This window comes from Vulpes vulpes, chromosome 16 (genome assembly GCF_048418805.1).
Source record: "Vulpes vulpes isolate BD-2025 chromosome 16, VulVul3, whole genome shotgun sequence".
NCBI lineage: Eukaryota > Metazoa > Chordata > Mammalia > Carnivora > Canidae > Vulpes > Vulpes vulpes.
The window spans coordinates 38,967,424-38,983,025 of NC_132795.1; the positions used below are offsets into that span (position 1 = coordinate 38,967,424).

Sequence of the window (15,602 nt, forward strand, 5' to 3'; positions counted from 1 at the left end):
CAGGAGGAGGGGCAGGAGGCTTCTTCCTGGTGTGGGGGGGTGCAGTCTCTTTTAAAGGGGTAAAGATTTGGAAGTTCTCCAGCTCTGGAGACTTCCTTCAGTCCTGACACTGAAAGAAACCAGTGTTCTCCACTCCAGGGCCTGAGCTTGGGACTTGTGTGCCTGTTCCCCTGCTTCCAGAAGCTTCCGCCCCACCTTTCCTCCCTCCCCCCCCGCCCCCCGTACTCCACTGTGCTGGACGGTAAGCACCGTGCAGGTGGACGTGCCGTGCCTGACATCCCCACGCTTGGGCAAGGGCCTGGTGCCCAGCAGAAGCTCAGCAAATATTTGCTCAGGGCAGCAGGCCTTGCTCTGTGGCCGTGCTGGGTGACATCAGTGGACTTGAACAGTGCAGGGTCCCAGCAGATGGTGGATCTTGAACATTCTCATGGCAGGGATAAAGAATTGTAATCACGGGGGATCCCTGGGTGGCGCAGCGGTTTGGCGCCTGCCTTTGGCCCAGGGCGCAATTCTGGAGACCCGGGATCGAATCCCATGTCGGGCTCCCGGTGCATGGAGCCTGCTTCTCCCTCTGCCTGTGTCTCTGGCTCTGTCTCTCCTTCTATCTCTCAAGAATAAATAAATAAAATCTTTAAAAAAAAAAAAAAAGAATTGTAATCGCGTGAGGCGAGGATGCCTGTTACTTGTGGCAGTCGCTGCAGTACATACGCCCGTCCGGTCCTTTCGCAGGGCACCTAAAACACGTGCAGTGTCCTATGTCAGTTCTGTCTCCATAATAAAAAAAAAAATCAGGGTCGCAGCCTTTTAGGTGTCAGCTGCTTCTCTGGGATCTGCTTTCCAGCTGACCCTTTAACGAGAGGGGTCTGCCTTGAAAGGCTCTAGGAGGTCTTTGGGTCACCTCTTTCCTGGCCTTTTGATCTTTGAGAGGGAAGGAGAGTTGGGGCACCAGCGTGTCTCATTCACGCCTGCGTGGGTGGGTGATCCAGGGGGAGTTTCTCTTTCCCAGCCAGCTCGCTCCTTCAGTCTTCCTCCTTCAGTCTTCCTCAGGCTCCTGGGAGGCCTGGGTGCTGAGCTCAGCACCTGCAGTTAAGAACTCCCCAGGAATGCCTGGCTGGCTCCTTGGCCAGTAGAGCACACTGCCCTTGATCTTGGGGTTGTGAGTTTGAGCCCACACTGGGTGTAGAAATTGCTTTAGAAAAAAAAAAACTTAAAAACAAAACAAAGAAACAATTTACTGAATTGTCTTGACCCTGCCTCTTCACTCTTAACCACTCTTCTCCCTCCTCTTCATTCTTTTTTTTTTTTTTTTTGAGTTTGTTTATTCATGAGAGACACAGAGAGACAGAGACACAGGCAGAGGGAGAAGCAGGCTCCACGCAGGGAGCCTGATGTGGGACTTGATCCGGGTCTCCAGGATCACGCCCTGCGCGGAAGGCAGGTGCTAAACCCCCGAGCCACCCAGAGATCCCCCCTTCCTTTTCATTTTTAGGATTATCTCTTATTTAGGCAGCAAGCCTCGAGACTGGACATATGCTCCAATATTTGTGCAGTTAGCTATTTTGTTCATTTTTATTTATTTGTTTAAAAATTTTTTTGTGGGGGGGAGGTGGAGTAAAGGGAGAAGGGTGAGAGAGAATCACAAGCAGGCTCCATGCTCGATCCCCTGACCCTGAGATCATGACCTGAGCCGATACCAGGAGTCGGATGTTTAACTGACTGAACCACCCAGGTGCCCTTATTTTCATACCTTTTTTTTTTTTTTAAGATTTTATTTATTTATTTATGAGAGAGGCACAGAGAGAAGCAGAGACACAGGAGGAGGGAGAAGCAGGCCACTTGCAGGGAGCCCAATGTGGGACTCCATCCAGGACCCCAGGATCACGCCCTGGGCAGAGGGCAGATGCTAAACTGCCAAGCCACTCAGGCGTCCCTGTTTTTGTACGTTAAAAAAATTTTTTTTATACATCTTTAATGATGGGCCTTTGGTTGCCTTGATTCCTTAAATGGCACCATCCTGCTCTACAGGTCACACATGAGTGAGAGCGGCCTCAGATCTCTGCAAAATTCTCCTGTTAGGCCAGGAAGCACTTTTGAGATGATTCACTCTGTCTGGTACCTTTATTTGAACGGAAATGAGGGAGTGGACTCAGGTCACTGAGCTGAGGGCATGGGATTAGTTGGCGACAGACTCGGGATCGGAGCCCTGGCCTTGCTGGTATTGGGCATACTTTTCATAACACCCTCATGCCCCATCTCACTGTCTACTTTTTAGTATTGGCTTTGAAGAGTCTTTGGACTGTCTGGACTGAAAAATAAATGTCAGAACAAAGCCTCATTATTTTTTTCAGCTATGGCTCGTGGCCTGCTAATTGTGGATTGGAAAGAGCCAGACAAGCAGAAGGGTGCAATATTTTTGAATTTCTTTAGAAATAGTCATTGAAGGGACACCTGAGTGGCTCAGTGGTTGAGTGCCTGCCCTCCGCCCAGGACATGACCCCAGGGTCCTGGATCAAGTCCCACATTGGGCTCCCTGCCCGGAGCCTGCTTCTCCCTCTGCCTGTGTCTCTGCCTCTCTCCCTGTGTCTCTCAGGAGTAAATAAATAAAATCTTAAAAAGAAATCATTGAAGCTTTGGAAAAATTCAATCTATAGCTTTTTTTTTTTCTTTCCTAATAACCCTTGACACCAAAAATACAATTGCTTTGGGGTTTTATGTTGGCAGACAGAATGGTCCCCAAGGGATTTGGGGCTCACTCCTCATGCTAGGGAACGAGCAGGTGTCTCGTGCTATTTCCCCAGCATTGTCACCACTGACCCTGGGATACCTGGACTTGGATGCCACTGAACTTGACAAGTTACCGACATACTTTATAGTCTGCACACCTCAGCCAGTTCAGGGTGTGAATTCAAGAAACTCACGACCTGAATGGTCAAGAGCCATTTTATGTTCTTTTTCTCTTTTATTTTTTAAAGATTTTATTTATTTATGAGACAGAGAGAGGCAGAGACACAGGCAGAGGGAGAAGCAGGCTCCATGCAGGGAATCCGATGTGGGACTCGATCCCGGGACCCCAGGATCACGCCATGGGCCCAAGGCAGGCACTCAACCCCTGAGCCACCCAGGGATCCCCCCCCCCTTTTTTTCTTTTTTCCTTTTAAAGATCGTATGTATTTGAGAGTGAGCACACGCATGTGCACCTGCAAGCAGGGGGCATGGGCAGAGCGAGAGGGATGAGGATCTCCGTCCCATGACGTGAGATCATGACCTGAGCTGAGATCCAGAGCTGGACAGCTAACCCACGGAGCCACCCCGGCACCCCTAGAGTCATTTTAGGTTCTTTTGTAACGTGTTCCTACAGGTTCCTTGGTAGCCACTCCGTGGGGCCTGTGGCACCAGCTCCTGGGGACGGTGGGCACAGACTGGCGTGGGTAGCTTCCGGCTGCGAGGATGATCCAAAAAGAGACACCTGCCTGGGGGTTTTATTGTGGGCGATACATCAGTCCATATTAGTTACTCTTCCTCTTCTTGCCTTGAAGGTTGTTAGGACGCTTCGTCCTTTGGGTGCTACTCAGGGTTGAGTATGATCACATAGCCTTTCTGCAGGTTTTCAGACACCCACGGGGGAATAGTGGGGACCTATTCGTGTTCGTGGAAACAGCCTAGAGGACCCGGATTAAAATTGCATTTGGTGTGTTAACTAGTGGGGTTGGCCCCCGGCAAGCCATGTCACCTCAGGAACGGGAGTGACCGAGGGTTGGTGGGCTTCGGGACCAGGCTTCAGGTAAGTTCCATCACTGCCACGGAACAGCTAAGTTTCTCTTAGCAGGTGAATTCACTTAGGACTTGATCTCCTTTGGAAACTGGAACAATGTCGTCTTGGTTAGGTTGGTGGGAGACATAAATGCAGTACACGCCGGGTGTCTTGTCCAGCTGGCTCCGGGGGGGGTCACAGCACACACGCTTGGGCCCTGTGACTGCATATTAGCCGTTGCACAACGTCCCACACCGGTTGAGCTCTTGAGACCGTACACCACTGGCGAATCCTTCAGTGGTAAGAGGGTTCAACCAATACCGTTCTGCCCGCAGTGTAGAGAGAGGTTGGGGCTGGTGAGAATGGGCGGTTAGGGGAAATCCGGACACGAGGATTTGTTTGGAAGGGAAATGACCCTCTGGTGGGTGTCCTTAACCAGGTCCTTGCTTCGTGCCAGGTCACGTCATTAAGTCCCATACTGGGGGACGGTAGGTCCCCTTTTGCTTTGTAATGGGACTTGTGCTTTTTTTGCTTTGTAAATGGGATGAACCTGTAAAGACCATAAAGTTGGTAGAATGTGCTAGAGAAGCTTTTGGTAGGTGTCCTTAAATGTCGTTTCAAATGAAAATAGCCAGTCTTGCAGGTGCTTGCAGCGAATCGTGCTTGTGCAGAAGGGAAATTCAGCAAAGACGTCTGACCAAAGGACCACGTTGAGGGAAGTGTTGCTTTTAGCTGCTGACAAATTAGTTTTATTGGCTCTACAGCCCTCGGGGAGACTTGGCCTGAGGAATGAAAGCCGTATTTGGTGCGTGACCCTGAGAGTTGAAGGGGGGGGGGGCGTGTGCGTTAGTGTCTGCGGATTTCAAGGTCAAGTGCTCTGAGCCCTTGTGTGGGATGTGAAAAGAATCCTGGCTTATCTGCATCTCTTTCTGTGCCTGTTCATGTGCAGCATGGCCTGTTTTTCTTCTAGGATGTGGAGAAAGAGAAGGAGACGCACAATTACCTCAGCAAAGAGGAAATCCAAGAGAAAGTTCACAAATACAACCTAGCAGTCACAGACAAGTTGAAGATGACCTTGGTAAGTGCCCATAGTATTCTTTACGCTGACACATGTCAAAAGACAAACCTCAGTCGTCGGTGTTCCCTTCTGTATGTTTTAAAAATCTCTCAACGGGGCAGCCCGGGTGGCTAAGTGGTTTAGCGCCACCTTTGGCCCAGGGCGTGATCCTGGGGCCCTGGGATCGAGTCCCACATCGGGCTCCTTGGGTGGAGCCTGCTTCTCCCTCTGCCTGTATCTCTGTGCTTCTCTCTTTCTCTCTCTCTGTCTCTCTGTCTCTCTGTCTCTGTCTCTCATGAATAAATAAAATCTTAAAAAATCTGTGAACAGCATCTGCAGAAGTTTAATGGTCAAGGCACGCGGGACAGTAACGTGGGAGTATTTCTGCAGCGCTCAGATTAAAGCTGTTTCTCAAGTAGCTTTCTCTCTACATCAGTTAACACTGGCAAGATTTATTGTAAAAGTTGTGTGACCCCTCCAGAGGATTTTTGGCGTTGAGTATAGCCGTTGCCCATTGACCACACAGGAGGTAACTCCTCCTGGTAAGGCTTAGATAAGTTTTATCTTGAGCAAATATATTTGCAAGTGGCGGCAAGAGGACTTCATGGCCCTGGATTAGAATACAGTTGAGCTAAGACTCCTCGGGGCTGGTTGTCCTGGAAGATGGCAGAGGTAACCCTCAGCTGCTACCCACTGTTGTTCCGAGGCCCGTGGGGAGTGAGGGTGCGGGGGAGGAAGGCCCAGGCCTTAGTGCCGTGGACGGAGAGCCCGCAGTGAGGTCGGAGTATCCCGGGCCTCCCTGGCCTGGCGTCTGCCTCGGCCTCTGGCTGCACCTGCCAGCCCTCGGTGCGTCCCCGGGGCCCTTGGGCTCCTGCCTCTCAGGCCGTTGACTGTGAACTGACCGTTCAGCAGAGGACCGGGCGACTCGCTTAGACAGGCCTTTGGGGAGGAGCATGACATATAAAGCCTCGTGAGAAAGCATCCCTCCCCAGGGGGACTCCCCCGAAAGCGGGGAGCCGGACACACGATCCCAAGATTAGTCTTCATTACTCCGGCAGTGATGCTCCTCTGGTTTCAAATGCATTTTGCATCGAAGGAGACCTATTCTGCTTGTCACGGGTTCTTCTTCCCCCCTCTCCCGTGGAGATTAAAACACGCAAGATCGCATCTCATTACAAACCTAGAAGACTGGGTTTTTTTTAGATTTTATTTGTGTATTCATGAAAGAGACAGGCAGAGACACCGGGAGAGGGAGAAGCAGGCTCCCTGCAGGGAGGCTGAAGTGGGACTGGATCCCGGGACCCCAGGATCTCACCCTGGGCCAAAGGCAGGTGCTAAACCACTGAGCCACCCAGGGATCCCCAAACCTAGAAGTTTTAAGTGTTGTAAATTGATCTTGTGGAAAGGAAGAAAAATAAATGGGCTTAAAAGGAGGATTTTAAGGTTTTAGTTTAACTGTCCCATTTCTATATGACACCTGATGATTTGTTTTATTAAAAATAAATAAAACATTAGAATACTTCCCCCCCCCCCCCTAAATACACTGGACGTGTATTTAGAAATGGTTTTAGAAAAAGTGAAGACCAGGCCATCGTTATTATTTTTGGCAACTATGCGACTGTAAGTCTACCATCATTTAGGACAAATACTAATAAACTCAGCAAGTCGTGTATATTAAATATGTGCAGTTTTCCTGTATAAAAAGCATCCCTCAATAAAACAGAAAATAGTATCCAGAAGGGAGGTATAAATACCAGGGCAAGACAAAAAGGACAAGGGCTTAGAATATCCCCAGGTCACACTAGCTTCTACTTGTTTTACACTTGCTGCTGGAGGCACCCGAGATGCATCGTCCCGCGCCCCACGCTGTAGGGGACAAATGCTGTGCCCGGACATTTCAGTGAAATTGATTTAGGACACCCATTATCGCCACCAGGAATGACACTGTGTGCGGTGCCTGGTGGGCTCAGCGGTTGAGCGCCTGCCTCAGCTTAGGGCGTGATCCTGGGGGCCAGGGATCGAGTCCTGCATCGGGCTCCCCAAGGGAGCCTGCCCTCTGCCTGTGTCTGTCTCTGTCTCTCATGAATAAATAAATAAAATTAAAATCTTAAAAAAAAGGAGGGGGGATGAGCTAGCTTGTTTGCATATTGTCCCCTCCAGCTCTGCTTGGCTGTTTCCAGGTACCCTAGCGACCTTCTCTTTCTCTTTCCCCTTTCCCCTTCTTTTCTTTTTCCTTTTCTTTTCTAGAGAGCTGAGCAGGGGGAGAGAGAGAAGCAGGCTCCCCACTGAGCAAGGACACCCCCACCCCCAGCCATGAGGGGCTCCATCCAGGACCCCGGGATCGGGACCTGAGCCTAAGGCAGGTGCTTAGCTGACCGAGCCAGCCAGGCGCCCCGCGACCTTCCTTTTCTGGGTGATAGCTGGCCCCCAGCTGCAGATGTTTGCTCTAAGCAGCTTGCCCCGACGTGTCCCCCACGCACGAGTGCCCCTTGGGAGTCTCTGGCCCCTGCTCCAGGCCCCTGCTCCGGGGGACGGGAACCCCTCTGGCCACCCCCACCTTCCACCGGTGGCCGCAGAGGCGTCAGTCTCTGTGGTCCCCGCAGCACCAGGAAGCATCTGTCACCGCATCTGTCCTGCAGACCCCGTCCGTCCGTCTGTCCGTCCCTGGAAGCACTACCTGCTGCCGGGTGGCGCTGACCTCCCTCCCAGATCCTGCCCTTAGGGGCAATCTTTAGTGAAGCTCTGCGGCTGTAGGAGCTCAGATCGAGAGGTCTCCTAGTCTTCCGTCCTGCTAGGCTCCTTCCCTAGAAGGCCATGGGCGGCCCAACCGACGTGCGCTTTTTCTTCCTGCTTCAGAATTCAAATGGGATTTACACTGGCTTCATTAAAGTCCAGATGGAGCTCTGCAGCCCCTCCCAGACTTCTGGAAAGCTCGCTCCCAGCAGCAACGGCTGCATGAACACGCTTCACATCAGCAGCACGAACACCGTCGGGGAAGTGATCGAGGCCCTGCTCAAGAAATTTCTCGTGACCGAGAGCCCTGCCAAGTTTGCACTTTATAAGCGTTGTCATAGGGAAGACCAAGGTACGCCGCCAGGCCTGGGATGAAGTGGCCTTTGCTTTCAGGTCTTTGTCCTCCTCAGCAGAGGGAACACGGCTGGGTGTGTGGATCCCAGAGCCCAGGGACAGATTCGGGAAGCCACGGTGACTGGGGCATACCCTGGCAGTGTTTCCCGGCCTTCCATAGTCTTGAGCCGGGCAGTTGTGGCTCCAGGGAGCTCCGAGGCGTCCACACATGATGGGTACTTGCGGCGGGTTTTGTGACGTGTGCACAGGGTGGGGGTGCATAGCTTAGAGTCTTTTTAAGCCTTAACTTTAATGCCCTTCAGGACAAAAAAAGAATGCCTCTGTGCTTGGAGGTTGCACGCGCGCGCTCCACACTTGATGCGCGTCTGCACGGGAGTGGCTTGGGGCCTTGCCCCGGGGGACTCCAGGATGGGGAGGTGCGCGCGCGTCCCCGCAGGCCTCAGACTTGCTGTGCAGAGGCAACCGCGTTCTCTCTCCCGGGCTGGGCAGCGGCATCGGGCTCCCCGGGGGCACGTCCAGGGGATGCAGGACGCTCGGCTGCCGTTGGCCTCTGACTTCATACCGCGCTCAGCGGGCAGACCGAGACGGTTAAGCGAACTGACACTGGAAGAGGCGCTGAGCAGCGGCTGTCCCCCGCGGTGGAGGTCCGGTCCGCTGGTCACCAGGGGCTCCTTTGAGTGTGTCCGTGTGTGCGGCAGTCAGCTACCTGGGCTGTTGTGGGAGGAAGAGCTGCTGGGGTGACACGCTCGAGGTGTCCTCCGTTTGCCCGGGGACGAGCGCAGCTGGATGCCGAGCGTGCACCTCGCCCCAACTGCGGCCTGGGCCCTGCAGCACGCAAAGAGCCGCAGGCCCAGGCTCCAAGCAAGGGGATTTACACCTGCAGGGAAGCCCACAGCTCTGAGGCCCTTCCCTCCAGGAGCGCCGGACTAACGTGCACGAGCTCGGGTGGCATCGCGTCCTGCCGGCTGCGCTGCCTGCCCACCTGGACTTGAGCTGCACATACGGACAGCAGGAGCATCCTGTGGAAATACTGCCCTCCTGGGCGGCAGCTTCTTTCAGCAGTGCAGGCGGTGCTGGGTCCCTCATGTGCGTGTGTCTGTCTGTCTCTCACAGGAGACAACGCACAGCTGTGCCTAAAGCCATCAGAGCTTGCGTTCTGACTGCTTGGTTTGTTTGCAGCTGCTAATAATTCTAAATTAATCTACAGAGAGAGTTGCTCTGATTTTGTGTTCTTTGGACGGTATATTTTTACTGTTTTTATGTATGTATGTATGTATTATTTATTTATTCAATTTTTTTCTATCACTGTTTCTTAAAGGGGTTGCAGGTGCTTGCGTAAAGCGTATTGCTTTCTAAATGGAGCAGCAGAATGCGTTCTGAGCCCATCTTGGGACTAACTAATACCTGTTTGAATTCACTCCTGAGAATCATTTCCTTTCTAATTAAGGCACAGCATATACTGTGCAGCTGGAACGTAAATAGCATAGATTTCATTCCACTGCCGGCCGTTCAAGGGGATAAGATGAGGAGGAGGGCGACCTGGGGGCTGGGTGTCGTGGGCTGTGGCCTGGGTCGGGAGGAGGGGATGGAGAGCGGGGCGTGGGGTCCAGGGAAGGGCGCGATGCTGTGTAACGGGCTGTTTGCTTCCTTACACAGTCTATGCCTGCAAGCTCTCAGACCGGGAACATCCGCTCTACCTGCGTTTGGTAGCTGGGCCCAGGACAGACACACTGAGTTTCGTTCTTCGTGAACATGAAATCGGAGAGGTAAGTGATTGTTCGTTCTTCCTTTAAACCACATAGAGCAGCTGGCTCTGTTTTACTGCTGTATTCCCAGTGGGGGGTGGGGATGAGGGGGAACAGGAGGAGGGAGAATGTGCGCGCACGTCTGGCCGTCTGTCTGTATCTCTTGGGATGGGGAGAGCTGGTCTGCAGAGGACCATTTTCTGTGTGTTTTTGAATTGCCAGAAATGAATCCAAAGTTAGCCTACAATATATCTACAAAATACAGATATCTAGGTCTGTACGTTTTTTACAATATCTATTGTCTTGGTTTGTAATTCTCAGAAATGGGAAGAGAGCGAGTAAGAAACTTTCCTCCCACCCGAAGAACCCTTTTCACTCCTTCTACCTCCAAATTAGCCTAATCCAGCTAAACCACGAAAGTTGATACTCTCCATATGTTTGCTACTAACAGACCTCTCCAGGCTCCTTCGTTTGAAGGGAAATGAAAGGAAATGTAATCAAAAAGTACAATGTCCTATGCACAAAAAGGAAATGCAGCCTTTTTTTTTTTTTCCACCATGAAGGACATAAAACTTTGTAGAATCTTTTTTTTTTTCTCTTGCCAAAATGATTTTTATTTTTTTGCCAAAGGGATTTAGAAATTACGTTTGTATGTGCATCATTTGCCATTTTCTCTCCAGGGAGGATTGAATTTAGGCCAGTTCAGTTGGAGGAAGAAAAGCACTTCATACAGTCCTTCTCTAGATCAAATGCCAGCTTTAAGACGACACTTGAGTCAATCTTGTAAGCCCTGGGTGTCTGTCTGCTGTCTGAACAGGAAATGGTATGAATTGTCCATGTGCAACATTGTGTGATGCAGTGAGAGTAGTTTCCAGGGTAAGAGCTAGGAAACCGGGCCTCTGCTTCCTACTGTTCCTCTTGTTAGTTGAGGAGCATGACGTCGGGTAGAATTTCTCATCTTTTCAGTCCTCAGGTTTGAAATCTGTGAAGTGGGACTAAAGACTTTAAAAGGTGGTTTTGAGTCACAAATTAAAAATATATGTGAACATGCCTTGTAAATTATGGTCCTAGATCTGTAAGTTGCCACCTGATTTGGGGAGTTTTGGGAAGACTGCTACTTTAATTAATAGAAAGTAGAAAGTTCTCTCCTCCTACTCCATGTTTCTTTGATAACCAGGTCAGAATTCTTCTCCAGGAAGCCTTCTGCCATTGGGCCTACTTGGTGGTTTCATTCTTTCTGTTGCATCTGTCCCATTTGTATTAGGCTGTCTCCTGTCTTTTCCCTCCCCACGCCCCTGGGAGTTCCCATCAGAAGTTGTTCCCGGGGCGCCTGGGTGACTCAGTCAGTTGAGCATCCAACCCTTGGTTTCAGCTCAGGTCATGGTTTTGGGGTTGTGAGATCAAGCCTGGCATGGGATGGGATCTGTGCTCTCTGCTCAGCGGTAGTCAGGCTTGGGATTCTTGCCCCCTGCACCTCCCCCTGTTCATGTGCGTATACTCACTCACTCACTCTCTCTCTCAAATAAATAAATAAATCTTTAAAAAGGAGAGAGAGAAAAATTGTTCCTGGTTAAGGCAGTGATTCTCAGCGGAGGTCCCAGGGAGGATGTGGTGTTTGGAAAACAAACAAAAAACCAAAATCTTCCCTAGTGATGGCAAGCACCTTTCTTGACCTTTACTGATCAATCAAGAAAATTTTTATTTATTTATTTATTTATTTATTTACTTACTTACTTACTTATGATAGAGAGAGAGAGAGAGGGGCAGAGACACAGGCAGAGGGAGAAGCAGGCTCCATGCAGGGAGCTTGACATGGGACTTGGTTCTGGGACTCCAGGATCGCGTCCTGGGCCAAAGGCAAGTGCTAAACCACTGAGCCACCCAGGGATCCCAATCAAGAAAATTTTTAAACCCCACAGTGTTTATTTTGTGCCTTCTGTGTACCCGGTGCTATTGGGGAAACAAGTCAGAGACTCGGGCAAGAGGCTCAGCCCGGATAGTGAGAAGCACCACATCTGCAGCGTGGGTAAAGTGTAGGTGAGGGAGATACTAAGCAAATAATCGTCATAATTTTTAAATCTCTTGTGATCAGGACCGTCATTGCTCAGTGCAGGCTTCTAGTAGACCACGTCCTGGGTGGGAAGGGAGGGAGGAAGGAAATCGTGGAAGACTTCTTTGAGGAAGTGGCATCTAAGCTGAGACGTGAAGGTTGAGTAGGAGTTCGCCAGGCAGCGTGGAGAGCATGGGCAGAGCTACTGAGGGAAATGTGAGTAGGATAGTGTGAGAGAGAGGGGAGCGGAGAGGTTAGAGTCTTGCAGACTTAGCAGGAACAACCAGGGGAAGCCATCGAACAACTGTAGCAGGGGCCGGGCATGCCTAGATTTGCGTGTTCCAGAGAGTAGTCCGACTGGCTGTTGGAGGAACAGATTGGGGAATGGAAGAGTGGAGTCGGGGTCATGGGGCCGGCGGGTTCTTCCGGGGCCTGGAGAAGAGGGCAGTGACCGAGGGGGCAGCAGAGGTAGCAGAGAAAAGCAAGCCAGTTGGAGAGCCACTTAGGAGCTGGTGAGATGGGGGGGTGGGGAGGCAGCAGTGACTGTGGGGGCTGCAGGGAGAGGGTGGGGGGAGTGGCTCCTGTTGCTTCTGGGCTCAGGTGGAGGGGGGCCAGGTCAGAGGCCAAAGTGTCTAGTGTACCTGGGGCCCCGAGGCCTGTCTTCGGCCCCAGTGAGAGCTGGTGTGGAGAGCTGTGGGAGGCCTGAGTTGGCCTGGGTGCTGTCCCGGGGGCCGGGGCTGTGTGGGTGCCCTCCGGGGGGCTGGGGCTGGGGCCTACATGCTCTCCCAGGGGGCCACCCTGGGTGCCCTTCCTGGGGGCCGGGCCTGGGTCTGGGTGCCGTCCTGGGTGCCCTCCCCGGGGCAGGGCCGGAGCTGGAGGGGTGGCCGCCCCCTACGCGCTCAGGCCGCCCCCTCCATCCCCGCCTTGTGTCCCTGCAGTGGGAAGCCTTCAGCCTCCCGGAGCTGCAGAATTTCTTGCGCATCCTGGACAAGGAGGAAGCCGAGCAGCTGCAGAGCGTGCGGCGGCGCTACGCGGCCTACAGACACAAGCTGGAGGAAGCCCTGGGCGAGGTGTGGAAGCCCGACTAGGACGCGGGGCCTGTGCCCGAAGCGGCCGCCGCGGGGCTGTCGTCGGGGGTCGCGGCTGTCTCCTGGGCCCCTCGGCGGCCCGCAGCCCGGCAGCTTCTCGGTTGTTCTGCGGCACCGACCCCCCGGCAAGCTGTGAATCTGCTCGTGTGGCCCGGAGCCGCCCAGGCTGCTTGGAAGCAGGGACTCCGGGGTTTTTGTTTTTGGGTCTTATTTCCTTACTCTGTTTTAGTTAATTCTGTGATGAGGACGTTCAGCTTCAGGATATGCAGGTGATTTTTTCCAGGCTTCACAAGGAATCTATCCGAATACTTGTCCCGTGTTGAAGCTACCTGTCCGGGTGATGTTTTTCTTCTTGTTTTTAGGTGTCAGGGGATGCGGTCCGTGGGAGTGGAGAGGCCAGGACCAGGGACCCTGAGGAGGTTGTGAAGGGAGACTAGGAGCTCGACCGAGAACGTGCAGAGCAAGTGTGGAGGTTGGTGGCCTCAGCAGGGCAGGTGCACAGGGCAGGTGCATGTAGGTGACGCGAAGGCTTATAGTTTTGAGGTTAAGCTTGCTGTAGTATAGCTGGATTTGCTGGTAAGTGAAATGTGGGAGCAGAGCCAAAGAAAGTAGGAGCTGGACCCAGAGGAGGAACGGGAAGTCTGCAGCTGACTGGAGACTCAAACCTTCTGGCAGGTGGAGCTCGTTGGCCCAGATGGAGGGGGAGCCCTGCAGCCGGGCTGCCTCCTGAGGAGGGGCGGCCCTGGGGGGGGGGCAGTGATCACCTGCTAACTTCTGTCCTGTGATGCCCCCCCCCAAGCTGTTTTCTGAGTTGAAGAGGATTCTGGGTCCGGGGGCAGGGGTGGTGGTGGTTTTCTTGCTAGCTGGGAGATGGAGGTAGAGAGCTCATAGCATCCATGTGTGACAGTCACTCCCTTCCTTTCCCTATTTTTCCTTCTTCCTCGCACTTTCCCCTCTTCCTGCTCCACTCCCACCTCTTTCCCCCTCCCCCTCCTCAGAGACTGCCCTCTGCTTACCTGAGGATGTAGTTACAGACTCGGGGCCTTCAGATCCTCCTGCCAGGAGTCCTGGTCTGTAAGGAGGAGGGTGGCCAGGGACGGAGGACTCCCCCGCCCCCTCCCCACCCCCAAAAGCCGAGCACACAAGAGGGGTTCTTTGCGGAAATGCTTTAACAAAAGTGCATGTTCCTACCTACCAAAGAAAGGCGTGTGCAATGGAAGCCTTCCTTTAAAGCACAGTAAATAACCTCATTTTCTTTGCAGCAATCTGAAAACAACGGGAAAGATGTGCTGTGGTTCGAAAGGGGCCTTATAATCTACTTTTCAGTCTAGATATATTTTGTTTTATAAATTCCCAAGGAATTGTCAACACTCTGGTGACACCTAATGGATTCTTTTTGAAATTCCAAGGTGCTTCATTTCTTTGCCTCTTAAGTGAACTGTGCCTTTTATTGCATTTCTGTTCCCCTCTTGGTGGCGCTTCTGACTTTTCAGACACCGCCCCTCCTGGTGGAGGCAGGTGTAAGCCATGGTTCTGTGGCGCCACATGAGTTACTGAGACAATCATATCTTCCTAAGCATTTTAAGGAGAGTTGGAAAAAAAAAATAAAGTAGAACTAGCTATAAAATATGTATGGCACATCTTGTTTAATTTTGCATGGAACTTCTTTTTAGTGCATTGATGAGGTTTTAGTGACATCGTCATCCGACACTTTACCTTTATTGTTCAGGGAATGCCTTCATGATTTTTATACTGGTTTTACTGTTCAGACTGTGGCTTGGGTTTGCGTATACTGTTATCAGCCAGCTGGTCTTTCGGTTGCCCACTCAGTAAGCTTATATTTTGTGAAGCATTTGTTTCTCAGATTAAGACACTGTTAGAACCTAAAGTAGTAGCTGATGGTTATCTGTGAAATTTTTTTTTTTTTTTTTTTACTTGAAATAGATTGTCTAAAATAGGCATCCTCCTCCGTAGTATCCAGAACCTCGCTCGTTGCCGTGTGCACTACAAGTTGCAGTTTGGAGAACTTGCCGTATTGAAAAATCTGTCAGTGCATTATAGTTCGATACTGATGTTCTCTGCCAAACACTGGTTCCAACAGCATTTTTCATGCATAAAAGAAGAAAGGCCACGATGGCCAGAGATTTAAAAAAAAAAAATCATTGTACAAATTGTTATATTAAATTAAACTAAGCTTTGCTGTAATACTGTTTTCTCTTCAATAAGTGATGGTACCGGAATGTTGTCTAAGTGAAGGGGGGGTAGTATTGCAGGGGAGCAATCTAAATCGCAGAAGTAAAAAAAAAAAAAAAAAAAGTATATTTATAATTTTGATGAGTTTATTTTTATAGGGAAGATTTTTCTTCCCTACAGTTGTTCCTGGAATGGCAAATTGTTTCCATTTATTAAAAGTCGAAGTTGTTCGTTGATGTTTGTTCGTGTGTTTTTATTTACGATAATAACGTGCCGGGTAAACAGAGGCCACGGGAGTGGGACAAGGAGGGTGGGTGTCCTGGGCTTGGGGGCCCGCGCACCCTCCAGATGCTGCCTCTCCTGTTTTCTTACCCCTCGGGGGGATCCCCGGCGGTGGCTCTGCCCCCAGACACGGCCTGAACAGTTGCATTGTGAGGTCTCCGTCTGTCAGGGTGAACTAAGAATTGGTGGCGGGAGGGCACCTGCAGGTTCCTGAGAAGGCCTCGCCCTGCGCCCTCCGTTCCTGCCTTCAGGCCTCCCGTCCTTGAGGCACAACCACCTGGGTTCACCCTGTGTGTGTCCGCGTGAGTGTCTCTGGTGGTGGCATGGGGGGCATGTGGTGGTCAGCAAG

General features: G+C 51.5%; 1 protein-coding gene across 1 annotated transcript in view; it reads left to right on the plus strand.

The window, feature by feature from the left end:
• RASSF3 (Ras association domain family member 3) overlaps positions 1–15,205 on the plus strand; it is a 71,111-nt gene extending 55,906 nt beyond the window's left edge. The window contains exons 2-5 of the mRNA XM_072742094.1: positions 4,722–4,829; positions 7,665–7,893; positions 9,552–9,661; positions 12,629–15,205. Coding sequence (XP_072598195.1) covers positions 4,722–4,829; positions 7,665–7,893; positions 9,552–9,661; positions 12,629–12,778 — 597 coding nt within the window. The 3' untranslated portion in view covers positions 12,779–15,205. The remainder of the gene's footprint in view (positions 1–4,721; positions 4,830–7,664; positions 7,894–9,551; positions 9,662–12,628) is intronic.
• The last annotated feature ends 397 nt before the right edge of the window (positions 15,206–15,602 follow it).